At 31.1% G+C, this 14,274-nt stretch overlaps 1 protein-coding gene across 2 annotated transcripts in view; it reads right to left on the reverse strand.

Moving 5' to 3' along the window:
- The window catches only part of LOC129234686 (regulation of nuclear pre-mRNA domain-containing protein 2-like), a 67,007-nt gene that overhangs the window by 13,136 nt on the left and 39,597 nt on the right, over window positions 1–14,274 (reverse strand). For both annotated transcript variants that reach the window (XM_054868731.1, XM_054868730.1), the window contains exons 5-8: window positions 12,011–12,111; window positions 11,826–11,878; window positions 7,442–7,568; window positions 967–1,142 (exon numbers count right to left, since the gene is read on the reverse strand). In XM_054868731.1, the coding sequence (XP_054724706.1) occupies window positions 967–1,142; window positions 7,442–7,568; window positions 11,826–11,878; window positions 12,011–12,111 (457 nt within the window). The remainder of the gene's footprint in view (window positions 1–966; window positions 1,143–7,441; window positions 7,569–11,825; window positions 11,879–12,010; window positions 12,112–14,274) is intronic.

Below are 14,274 nucleotides of genomic sequence, written 5' to 3' on the forward strand. Positions count from 1 at the left end.
TACTGATAAAAATGAACTTTTGAAGTTAGTGAACTGTTAGCCTAGTTTAAGTGTGTTAATTTTTCCCCTGAATTGTATTTTTAGGCACATTAGGAATTTATTTAATAACTATGGTTTAGGCAAACATCCCCAGGCAGCGTCGTAATGCTGTGATCCAGAATGTGTTTTCCTTTTGAATTAAAATATCGTTACTCATCCTTCAATCTCAATAATATTTAACGTTTTAGCTGGATAGCATTGCGGACTCCCGGGGGTCTGCGGACCACAGTTTGGGAAACTATGGTTTAGGGAAAAATCAGGAGGCACATTTTTTTTTTTTTTTTTGCAAATAAATGTTTAAAAAAAGGAAAATGACATTTTATTAAAAAAAATTAGTTCAAAATAAGAGCACAATCATGAAAGAAAAGGTTTTGTTTTTATGCTTGCAAATTTCGTAACAGGTTCTTTTTTTTTTTTGTGATCAAGAATCTTTTTTATTATTGATTTTACAATAAAGTAACATCAATAAAAACTATGGTTTCTAAATTTTTGCATCCTTATTCCATTCTTATCTTAAAACAAGCTTCAAATTACTCGCAATCAACTATAGGTACTGTTTCCCGCATTTTTTGTTTTGTCCCGTGTTGCTGTAATTAAAGTTTTAACAATAGGTTAAATAATATAAAACTAGAAATTTGCTATGTGGCGGAAGATTCACTACTGAAAAAACACAAAACAAAAACCTTTACATTACACATACTTGAATTACATGTACCTTAACATTACATGTACAAGAAAGATTTTTATGCTTTTTAAAAAAAATTTACCCCCCCCCCCCTTTTATTCAACACAATCTTATTTGTTCTCAATTTTAGATCATTTTTATTTGCGTTCAATATTCAAATAAATAAATCTATGAACAAATCAATTTTATGACTTTAATTTGAATATGCGAATTCTTCACACGTGCTAATCTATTTTACTTACATTTGCAACAATTTTAGCTTCTCCTCTTTGAGTGTCATAATATATTTCACTTTGTTCAAGCAATAATATGAGCTCTTGCCTATCTTCAACTTCTTGAGTCATAAGCTGTATTAAATCTTCAACATTATTAAGACTAGCATCGAAATCCTTTTTAAACTGTTGGCCATGGGTGCGATCTAGAAATAATTAAGCAAGAACATTTAATTGATTAAAAAAGTTTTTAAGGCTAGAAATGAATTAATTTCATTAAAAGGCAAGGCAAGGGGATCTAATTTTTACTAAATTTGTGCTAGCAAATAAAACAAAATTCTAACAATGAGCTTTAAAAAGATACGGGTACAAATTTTCGGTTTACTACACATTTTCGTGAGTTCCCAAAGGATTATACAAATTGCAAAGTATTAGTAATTACAGTAATGTTTTAAACTTAAATAAAAAATTCTTTCTTGTCATAAAAAAACTTCATGAAGAAAAAAAAAATAAGAGAAAGGTTCAAGTGGATCAAGTTCAATCATAAATTAATAATAATAAATATGTTCAATATTTTTTGGCACATTTCAGTTAAAGGTATGTACGTCACTTGTAGCATTTTTTATTTTCTATTGCGAACTACAAATTTTGCAGTTAATGACATTTACTAACTTCAATTTCTAAATTTTACAGTTGCCACATAATTGTAGATATTGCAAGTCTGATTGAACAATTTTTCTATTGTCGCTAAGATAGAAAGTAAACAAGTCACCAAATTAAGTGACATACCTTTAACGGAAAAGTGCCATTTATTGATTTGAAAAACTAAGTGAAATCGTTTGAAGACAAGCAAAAACCAACCTAATGACATGAAATAACTGTTAAAACTGAAATAGCCTTACTTACAGCAAACATTTCATTTCCATAAACTAGAATTCATTTTTTAACTTGAAGCATTCGGGAAGTGTAAGAAAATTTCTGCATACCAACTGATGTACCCTACATAATGCGACTTTACCTCTACAAAAAATTGCAGCAGCAAATATAAAAGTTAAATTCCAGCATTGATTCCAGACACTTTTCCACAGCAATTATAATTTCTTGATTTATTAGATTTATTAGACAGATTACTATTAATTAATCAGATTCATTTATTTATTTTCTGCTCTCTTTTTCTCAATGCTGTAGAAATGAAATTATTAATCAACTACCTTAAAAACTAGTAAATTATCAGGTACAATTCTTACTAAGCAGAAAAGATTCAAAACCTTTATTACTTTCTTATCTATCTAATATATAGAAGAAAGTATTAGATTCGTGAAAATTTTCGAATTTCGAATTTTGACGGATTCGAATGTTTTGAGGTGTGTTGAGTCCATTTCGACTATTTTTGGAAAATGTCTGTCTGTCTGTGTGTGTGTGACCAGTTTTTTGTGGCCGCTGTACAGCAAAAACTACCGAATGAAATTGAACGAAATTTGGTACACATATGTGCCCCTATGTGAACTTGTGCCCATTGGTTTTTGGCGCGAATTCCTCCAAGGGGGGTGGAGCAATGGGACATTTTTTGAGTTACGCGTGCTTGCTATTCCTCAGGAAGTAACTGGCGGAATCAAACAAAATTTGGTCCATATGTTGCCCCTAACAAGAGCAAGAGTTGATTCAATTTTGGTGTCAATAGCTCAAACGGGGTTTGAGTTATAGAACGTTTTTTGTCGTCAATTGTGACTGCTGTATCTCAAGAAATAACGAACGGAATCAAACAAAAAATTTTTGACAAGTAGCCCTTAGTGGGTATAAGAGCTGATTTTATTTTGGTGTCAACAGCTAAAAAGGGGGGTAGCGCAATCGCCTGTTCTTTTTTTCCATTTCCCTATCTCAAGAAATAATGCTACGTTCTGATTGAAATTTGGAATATATGTGAATCCATACGTAAACAGGCTTCGGTTCAATTTTTTCTCCAATCGCTCCAAGAGGTGTTGATTTTTTTTTTTTTTTTTTTTGCGAATAAAAATAGTTTTATTAATGCAACAATAAGAAAGATAAATCGTAATAGATTGTCGTCTGCGTATTTCTCGTGATTTTACTTGTATGGAAATGATCGGAAATATTATCTCAATTATTTAAAATTTTTAACTGTTGCCATCTTATGTTTGTTAATAAATAAAATATTTGTAATTAATTCAAGTAAGGCTTTTAAAGTAACTTTCAATTTTCGCCCTTTGTTTTGTTTTTACAATAATTCAGACATTGGGATGGTCGTCAAGTTTTTGCATGTGTAATTTTGTTTTTGTTAGGAATATTGCTTCCTCGTCAAGCATGGGGAGGGATCAGAAAAAGGAAAAATATAGAAGAAAGTTTCGTGATGGCCACAACATACTAGTTTTTGATTTATGTGTGCAAAATTTAAACCAATTTGTGGGAAAAATAACTTTTTAAAATTCAAACCTAATAGAGAAATTAAAGTTTCTGAATGGTAGTCAGAGATGGTGAAAAACTTACAGCTAAAGTAATTCTTTAAAAAAAAAATTAACTGGAGTATTATTTTTACCATATTTTTTTCTATGCATCATTAAAAAAAGTAAGACCAGGGGTCTGTTCAGGATTTTTCACAGGGTCCGTTTTTTGTGAAAAATCAAATAATTTTGTGAAAAATGAATTAATTTTGTGAAAAATCAAAAAATTTCGCAAAAATTTTTTTTTTTTTTTTGTTAAAACGAAATTTTAAAATTTAGAGATGGCACAAACTGCATCAATTAAACTTAAAGTTGAGTGTTTTCTTCTTCTATGACGAGAAAATCATTCTGGATTTTTTTTTCTGATATTTGGCGGGGGGGGGGGGGGGGCATCGCTCTTTCAAGTATCAATATTTATCTACCATTCTGCATTATGTTAAATTATACTAGATATATTTCTATACAGTATTTAAAATAATTGTAACAAACATATAAATAAATAAAACAAAATTCAGAATAGGGTTCAACATTCAACTTTTTGACCCAAGACACTCTTAAAAAGCACGAAATTTCGTTTCTAACTTATAAATTCCGTGATTTAAACAAAAATAAGAAGATATTTCAATTGTTTACCTCTTAACAAAGAGTAATAATCATCAAAAATACGAAAAATCGGATTCCCATAGCGGATGCAAAGAGATCGCAATTCTCAAATTGAAGGCATCAAAAGTATAAAAACGGCTTGTAAAAGAAATATTTTTGATAAAATTATTTTAAAATTGCATTTTAGAGTAATATGATAACATATCATTAATATCTGTGAACACAGTTGACCTCAAAAAAAATAATAATAAAATAAAATAAACCATCTATTCAGCATTTTAATTTTTGACTCATAACAGAAAATGGAATTTTGCTTTAAAAACTTGAAATGAGAGTTCTAACAGAAATAAAAAAAGAGACTTTTCATTTATTTGAATCCTAATAAAGCGAAGTTAGCTTGAAAAAGAACAAAATATGATTCTCATATCGGATGTTAAAAGATTGCATTTTTCAAAATGTAGACATCTAAAGAAAAAAAAGGGTAATTAAAAGAGTACTTAAAGTTAATCATCCTTGTTAGCATCGAAAAATCAAAACCCATATAATTTTCTCCCAAAATAACAATTGAACATCGCACCCGCACCGTAAAAACGCAAATATTGACAAGCCGACAAAATGATGAGAATATTTTCTAATCTCATTATAAAGGTTCCACACCAGACGCTAAGTGGTGATAGTTTTGAAGTTGGTAACCCTATCTGAAGCGATCATATTTTTTCCTCACCCTTACTAACCCTTTGCAGCTAAGTTCATTTTGCAGATATATATTATTATTGTTTATTAAATCATGAGGGGAGAAAAGTGCTTACCAATGCCTTTTCAGAAAAGTTTACAACAACACTGCTGTTAATTAGTTGTGATAAAACAAACAACCATTATATTTATTTGGCAGTAGCAATTATTTATCGCTTGCAGGAGCATCGCAAGAGTGCCGATTTTTTCTTTTTTCTTTTTTTTCAAAATTAGCCGATTTTGTATAAGCTGATCCCTCTATTTAGACTTAAAAAAAGGTTCCAAAAATTATCGGTTTGTACACAGAAATATGCGTTATTTTGCTTTCAGATTTGCTCTTTCAATAAACAATTTGACAGATCCGATCTTGTTTATCAGAATTTTGTGAAGGGTCCGTTTTGCTTGATCGGGATTTTGTGAAAGGTCCGTTTTGTTTGATCGGGATTTTGTGAAAGGTCCGTTTTGGTTGATCGGATTTTTGTAAAGGGTCTGTTAACGGACCCAAATATCTTCTGGCCAGACCCCTGAAGACAAATATTAAAATTTAAAGCCCCCCCCCTCCATTGATATATTTCTTAATAAAAAATTTAAAGTATCATATGTCATAATTTTTCCAAACATCAATTACAGTTATTAACTGCATCACTAATGCTAAATTTAAATTTTACATTTGTCAACTGGGAAAAATCTCAGTATGTAAAAATCTTACGCTATTTTGATAACAGATAAGTAAATCAAGAATCAAGTTCTATACATTTTACTAAGCTGCATGTAGCATACTTGCATGCTCAATTTTCAAAAACGTTTTTGTTTTTCAAGTTTTATTGCCCTATTTGTTTTGTTATATTTATAACTATTTTTTACATTTACGAGAAAAACATTGTCCCTTACCATCATACCAAAAAAGATTTTTTGTGCAAATTTAAAAAGCCATTATCATTCTAACCGTTTATGATTAGACAAAATTAATTTAATTAATGTTTTCATTTACTATATCTTTGGTAAGCTTGGTAAGCACTGCGGCAAAATTTGGCACATGTTGATGACCTGGACAACACCAGTTGTAAAATTAAGCATGTTAATTAGCTTGGATGCAATTGGATAAATTTTCAAATAAGTGTAGATAAACATGCAGGTCCTCAGCAAAAAACGAGCTGATGTGTGAATCACATGACTTCCTTTTACTCCAATTTCATGTCATTTTCCCATTATTGGTAATTTTAATGTGATTTAATAGTTTACTCTGTAAATATTTCCTACAGTGGCCAAATTGAAACCAGATTTAAAACTTAAAAAAAATCGCCAAATTTGTCACCAAGTTAGCGACAAAACTTGGCGATCAAAAGACTGGCGATATATCGCCAAGTGTTCGCCAAATTATAACACCACTTGAGTTTACATCAAAATTATCAATGATTTCCCCTAAAAGGGGGCAAAAGATCCCCTTAAGAACATCTGAATGCAACCAAAAGGGGAGGTGCACAACTAGATCCCACTAGGAGTCTACGTACAAAATTTCAACTTTCTAGGACATACCGTTCTTGAGTTATGCGACATACATACGCACATACACACATCCGCACATACGTACATACATACATACGTACGTACAGACGTCACGAAAAAATTCGTTGTAACTAACTCGGGAATCGTCAAAATGAATATTTCGGGTGTCTATACGTTCTTAGGCACTTATCCATGTGGTCGATTTGAAAAAAAAAAAAAAAAAACTCAACATTCATTCGGGGGTGAGCAAAATGGAAATTAAGGTTGATTTTTGAGTGAAAATTCTTTCGGGAAAATAATACTTAAGTAAAAAAAAAAGTAAGAAAAAAGAAATCGTTTGTTTTTCCCCTGTTGCCAAAAAATAATTTTGAAAATGAATTACTGTACTTTCAAAAATAAATAAAAATAATGTGATTCAATGATTAACTCTCTAAATATTTCCATCGGTGGCCAAGTTAATACCAAGTTATTTAAAAAAAAAAAAAAATCGTCGCCAAGTTGGCGAAAAAACTTGGCGACCAAAAGCTTGGCGATACGTCACCAAGTGTTTACCAAATTATAACACCACTTAAGTTTGCATTGATATTAACAATGATTTCCCCCCAAAAAGGTGCAAAAGACCCCCTTAGGAACATCCAAAAGCAACCAAAAGGGGAGGTGCACAACTAGACCCCACTACGAGTCTATGTACCAAATTTCAACTTTCTAGGACATACCATTTTTGAGTTATGCGAGATACATACGCACATACGCACATACATACAGACGTCACGAGAAAAGTCGTTGTAATTACCTCGGTGATGGTCAAAATGGATATTTCGCGTGTCTATACATTCTTAGGCACTTTTCCGCATGTGGTCGAATCGAAAAAAAAACTCAACATTCATTTGGGGGTGAGCAAAATGGAAATTAAGGGCGATTTTTGAGTGAAAATTTTTTCGCGAATACAATACTTCCTTTTTTGTAAAAGGAAGTAAAAAAAAAGAAGGTTTGAAAACAATAGGCAACACAAAGTTACTAATTCCTAAGTGGTAGAATTGCTAAGTAGATAAAAATGAGTAAGGGTAACAGAAGCTGATACAAGCTGATTTCAAAATTCGTTTAAAATTTGGACTAGCAATAAAAGCTTAATTAACAACTGAGATGCATAAAAATGAGCAGATATGGTTTTATGCTAGACAAAATAAGAAATAAGTAACACCATTTACCTTTAAACTGCTGGACAATCTCAGTCTTTTTGGCATTCAATTTATTCAGATTAATAGTTGACACCTTTGCAGATATGTCTTGTTCCAACTTAACAACAGATTTAATTTTTTCTATCACATTCTCTGGCTGTTGAATAGTGAAATAATGTGTTGAAAAATAATTTCAAGGTTACATAAATTAATAACACAAAAAATTCTAAAATAAATATATATTATACATGTATGTATGTTGGGGTGGTCCAAAAAAAAAAAAAAACCATCCTCAGCCCCCCCCCCCCTTTTTAGACTCACTAATAGTGTTATGTTGTTTTAGCTTCTTATTAAAGTTTTAGCTTCTTACTCAAATTTTAAGAGGATGCTCAATGACCCTTTAATTTAACATTAGCCATAGTATAGAAAATGCCACAAGTTTAGAAACATTCAACTTCCACAGCTGCTTTTTTTTTTTTTTTTTGTAAATTATTATTCTAATACAATGTATATGCATGTTACTAGCATACATTATAATATGTAGCATTGTCTTTTCAATTCAATGTATTTTTAACCCCCCTCCCCATACTTATGAAGTTTCGGGAGGGAGTTGAGCCCAGTAGCAGAAACTTTCTAGAAAGTCTGCAATACTATTTTGGGCAGTTGAAAATAATCTGCAGCATTATTATTAGTTTTATTTCAAGTTTTTATAAAATATACAAGTCCCTTGTGTGTTTTATACACTAGATCCCCACTAGACCTGAAAAACTTAGTGGCCACCACTGTCCCTGAGTTTTAAAGTATTGAAGAGTGGGGGGGGGGGGGCAGTAGCTTTCATTACTTTTACAAAAATAAATATAACTCTACATACTATGAAAAGCAATTATTCAATACATATTAGAGTAGGCACCGCTTAATGTGATCACGGTTAATATTATCATTCGCTTAATGTTATCAGAATCGCGAAGTCCCGAAACACTTGTATGTTAACACACGTTAAAAAAAGTCGGATATTGTAATCAGCGTCTTCGTTTATTGTTATTACTTTTTCATGAACTTCAATTTTTCCCTGTTTTTATTCCTCAATTAACAGAAATACATAGGCAAACACTGATGAGGATAACTTTCTGTGTAGCATTTTGTGGTTTTCAATAGCAGTTCAAAATTTTTTTAAAAATGAAGCTACAGAAAGTTCGCCCCTAGTGACCACAGACTCCCCTAAGAACACTTTCTTTTGCACCTAAAAAAAATTCAGTTGCTGGACATGTTGCACGCATTGATGTAGGAACTCCATTGTGTCGAGATAGAAAACGAAGCGAAGTTAAATTAAAGTTTAAACAATAAGCAAAACCATGCTGGAAAAGATAGAGAAGCTAAATGTGATTTGAAACTGGTTTACGAATATCAGGGAAAACGGTCATATTTTACTTCACTTATTACTATGTGATTAAAAATTGCATAATTTAGCTTTAATTTTTTATAATTCAGCTGTTAATTTAATTAATTTATAATTTAAAACTGCATTCAGTTGAGTCATTGTGATTTTAATTTGAGGTTGCCAAAATAAATGAACCTTAATTGGAAAAAAATTCATTATTTTGTGTCTCCTGGATTCTTTTCGGTTATTGTTCTTAGTCGGTTACTGTTATCAAATTATATTTGTCCCAAAGCGATCACATTAAGCGGCGCCTACTGTAGTTTAAATGTCAAACATTTGAGCTGAAAACAGTTTTTAAATTTTTTTAATTAGTAAATGAGAAGTTGGCAGGAAAATGCATTTTGATGAAATATTTAGCTTACACCAAAGTCCACAAATCAATGAGGATCAAATACAACTGTGCGGATAATAATTCACACTTCTCACGAAAATAATTTTAAAAAAATAAAAAACATGATTTATTGAAAACGTTATGTCATCTTCAACCCGGTGTTGCCTGGGTCAGTAATAATTGTGAGAAACAATCGCTACTTTAATCCGATTTTTGTTATAACTGAAAAAACTGAAAACACACCGCTTTGACGTGATTAAAAATTGAGCTTCTTCCTTACCCATAAAAGCAAAATAGCAATAAGTATGAATAACGAAATAGTATTCAGTTGGAAACGAAAGCACGACATTTACAGTCCAACCACACATTGCATGGAATTTTCAAACGTCCAGATAAGATGAATCTATGTGAATAAGGGAAAAAAGTAAAAATTTGATACGCGTATTCCGCTCATTTGAAAGAGACTCTGCTTCTGCAAAAGCTGACATTGGTAAAAAATAATAGATTCGTCCATTTCCGGCTGTAAAACGGATGTTTGTCTTTCTATACAATCCGTGGTCAGACAGAAGACATATAAAAAAATATGAACTATTTCCAAAATATGAACTAACAAAAACGAAGATCCCTAAAAAAAAGTGTGCTTTTTTTTATTTAATTAAATAGTACATACAAACACACACACACACAAAAAAAAGCTGTCAACTATGTTTTCCTAAGTGTGCAAAAAATAAAGTTTTCAAATATTTAAATGACTTTAAATTCATGTTTGCTTCCGGAGAAGCCTTGATTCAAAATTTTCATAATGATTACTTTTAATATTGCTGTTGTAAGGTATTGAATTTTTGTAATGGGCTTCATATTTAATCATATAATGGGGAAATTACATGAAATTTACTGTTTTCCATCATAATTTTTTTAAACTAAGTATTTTAGAAATAAATTATAGCCTATGTTGCGTCCCAATAACATAGCTATCTGTGGTAAAAAAATGGTTAAAATCGTTCCAGTAGTTTTGAAGTTTACCCCAGGCATAATTAGATACAGAAGTAGCCATTTATGCATATAAATGAGGATAAAAATCCTGAAAAAGCAATAAATGTCATGCTTGCTCCAGAGAAGCTTTGACTCAAAATTTTCATAATGATTACTATTAATATTGCTGTTTTTAGGCAAAGAATTTTTGTAACAATGGGTTTTATATTTAATCATTTAATGGGTGAAATTACATGAAATTTAGTTTTCCATCATAACTTTTTAAAACTAAGTTTTTTAGGAATAAATTATAGCCTATGTTACTTACTGATAACATAGCTATCTGTGGTGAAAAAATGGTTAAAATCCGTCCTGCAGTTTTGAAGTTTACCCCGGACATACATACAGAAGTAGGCATTTATGTATATAGATTAAAAGAGGAAAAATTCTGAGATTGGCACATGCCAATTAGCATTATCGCAACTCATGCCAGCTTTTCTAAACCCTATTTTCGCAAATGGAAGCATTTAAGTCTGCGTATAGGACGTGAACTTATCAGAGCCAGGCTATACTAATAACCAAGTCAAATGTCAGGATTTTGATATAACTCCCTTAACCGCGGATTTCTTAAGGAGCATGGGTCCTTTTGAAGAAAAGATGAACAAAGTATTTTTCTGGATTGCATGGTGTTAAGTGTGTAGTAAACAAGTTTCTGGTATTGCCATTAGGAGGAACTCTTTGCCCATATGTCTTTTAATGATAATATTTCTTAAGAAATGAAAGAGAGAATGGTAGAAGCTTCAAAACCAGGAGAAAATAAGCCCTTGAAGGGAATATCCTGATGCAGTTTCAAAATGGATTGCATGATTTTATGTTGGATAACAGTTTGGTTATTTAAGATCTTGAGCATGCTTTCAGAGTTTCCAACAAAAAGGAATTTAAAAGTGATAAAGTGGAAAGGTGATAAAGTGGATGGATCTTACGAAAAGTAATGCATTCATGAGTAAAGACTGGGACAGCTCATAAAAACGAAGGGGCGTAATGGTACAGGCTGTGCCATCGCAGTTTTAGCTAAGATTGCTTTTGTGGGTTCTTTTCATTTTTCCTTTGAAGGAGGAAGGCAGCGTTCTTGCTCTTGGGGGTATAGTATTTTGGGAGCGAGGGTGCACAATTGTTTGTGGGAGGGATTGCACCTGCTGATAAAGAGTTGTGAATAATGTAGCAAAGCATACGTTGGCAATGATGAAAGAGTATTGTAAATTTCATGCAAAAGACAAAGGATAAAAGTAATACTTGCTGTTGCTAGAGAAGGAAATTTAGAAGCATATATCTGTACTTGCACTCCATTTTTCTAAAAGACGCCTTTCATTCAATCATCTTTGCAATTATAAGTTTAAGTTGAAAAAACACTTAATAAATAGAATTTTAGCAATTTTCCCCAGAAACTCAAAGTTTGTAGCGGCTGTAAAGATCCTTGAGGTTCGTCATAAAAATCTAAAAAATTTACAATTTTTTAAAAATACCCTTTTAAGGACCTCTTATAAGGACCACCCTACTGCAAATTGTCATTCAACCCTTTAGTGCTTTGAAATGAATGTAAGAAAAATTGTTCTTTGTCATTTTAAGATATAAAGAACAAATTTGAAGAACAAAATTAAACAGTTTAAACGTACCTTGAATTCTGCAAGTAGTTTAGAAGGCGCTGTAGCTGGAACACGCGTATTTGCTAAGGTAAATATTAAAATATATTAATAATAATAACAATACTACAATTAAGTAATTGCAGTAAAACTAATTTTGGTTTGATTGCCATTGAAAGCAAAAAGAAAAATGGAGGAAAAAAAATTCAAAATCATACCTAAAATTGCTCTGAGTTCTGCAATGAATTCAGGTGAATATACACTTCTCTCTTCCCAAATATTAAACACTCTTCCAATATTCGAGCGTATTTGATCATCTCTGAAATAAATAAAAACATTTTCAAATAAAAATTCTAAAAAATACATTTTAAACTTCTTTTCCTTCATTGAATAACATGAAATGTTCTTTTGATAACATTTTGTGAAGATTAGTTTCTTAAAAATATACAACAAATAAAAGACAAGACACTTGGCAAATTCTGTTTGTCTACAAAAATATAAAAAAATTGAAACCTTGTCACTTTAAGGTGTGTTTAAGGTTAGAATGGTTCAAAAAAAACTTTTTGAGCCCATCGAATCGAGAGCAAAATCATGCGAGATTTCCAATCTTGCAACGATTTTCCATGGAAACGTTTTCGGACATTTGCCGCTCATTAAACAAATATTCTCACAAGCAGCATTGGAAATTTGAATCACCTTCCCCCTTTTGTGCAAGATGAGTAGGGAAAGCTTTGTGTCTGATATAATAACAATGTATTTACCATTAAGAACATAATATAATGAAGTATATTTTTCTGAGGATGAATTGGTTTTCCAGGGTTGCCACAGAAGTTCAAGAATGAAGTTCCCTTACATTTCCAGATTTTCCAGTCGATTTTGGAAAAAAATCCAGGATAATGAATGTCAACTTACGTTATTTATTATCCATACAATATAATTTTTACTGTAAACAAACCTACTTTATTAACCAAATAATGCTTCAAAACATAATCAATAATTGTTATCAAAATTTGGGTTAAGTTAAGACAAACTTAAAATTAAATTACAAATGCTTTGAAAGACCAGATACTTCCAATTAATACTTTAAATCTCTGCAATTGGGTGCAAAAGTTTGTTCCTCTTTCAATGCAAACATTTTATTTTGTTCAGAACTTTTTGTTAGCACTTTTTTTATGCATTTTCTTCCTTTGCAACTTTTTCCTTTTGCAAGATGATATGTGCTAAGGACCATTCTAGCATAACTGAGCATATTGTAAGAAATCTCATTTGATTTTAGTCTCCTTCCCTCATTGCACCATGAATAACAGCATTCCATCAGTCCATAATGCTACAAGATTCTTCCTTCAAATTTTTGACTAACATGCCCTTGTTGATACTACACTCTCAACAAGTGGTGTGACATATTTTTAAAAAACATTGATGATTTTAAAAAAAGATGTTCAAAATTAAAGCACTAATGTTTTAACAAAAACCACGATCGATGTTTCCAAAACATCAACATTGCCACTATTCTCAATCGTAACATAAACATGTGAAAAAATTATCAGCATTGTGATAAAGGGATAAAATCATAACATCTTTCTTTAGCAAGCAAGGATCCATAAAAATTATAGTTTATTCTGTTCCAAAAGTAAAAATGTACTCTAAATATTTTCTGCAATGATAATTGAATTTAAAATTTATATTCTTAATACATAAGAATTTAGAAAATTATTATACTATTCTTCTAACCTGAACTTTAATTTTTATCTTAAAAAGATTTTTTAAATAAATCCTTAGCTTTAAAAACAAATGAAGAACAACAAAAAAAAATTTAAATCCTCATTTTTTTTACAATTTAGTATTTTTACAAAAAATATGTAATTGCTAATTAACTCAATACAGGTAAAGTTTGCAAAAATAAATAAATAAAGTCAGTCTAATCCAGAATTAATTAAAATAACTTCCAACCATTGAAATAATGGAAAAGTTTAAAGGATGCATAAGAACTGAAATCTCAAATATACTAAGCAATTTTCGGCGAAGTCACTTTCAATGTTGGCATGTTTTTTAAACAGGGGTCTGGCCAGAGGATATTTGGGTCTGTTAACGGACCCTTCACAAAAATCCGATCAACCAAAACGGACCTTTCACAAAATCCCGATCAAACAAAACGGACCTTTCACAAAATCCCGATCAAACAAAACGGACCCTTCACAAAATTCTGATAAACAAGATCGGATCTGTCAAATTGTTTATTGAAAGAGCAAATCTGAAAGCAAAATAACGCATATTTCTGTGTAAAAACCGATAATTTTTGGAACCTTTTTTAAAGTCAAATTAGAGGGATCAGGTTATACAAAATCGGCTAATTTTGAAGAAAAAAAAAATCGGCACTCTTGGGATGCTCCTGCAAGCGATAAATAATTGCTACTGCCAAATAAATATAATGGTTGTTTGTTTTATCACAGCTAATTAGCAGCGGTGTTTTTGTAAACTTTTC

This window comes from Uloborus diversus, chromosome 1, assembly GCF_026930045.1.
Source record: "Uloborus diversus isolate 005 chromosome 1, Udiv.v.3.1, whole genome shotgun sequence".
Classification (NCBI taxonomy): domain Eukaryota; kingdom Metazoa; phylum Arthropoda; class Arachnida; order Araneae; family Uloboridae; genus Uloborus; species Uloborus diversus.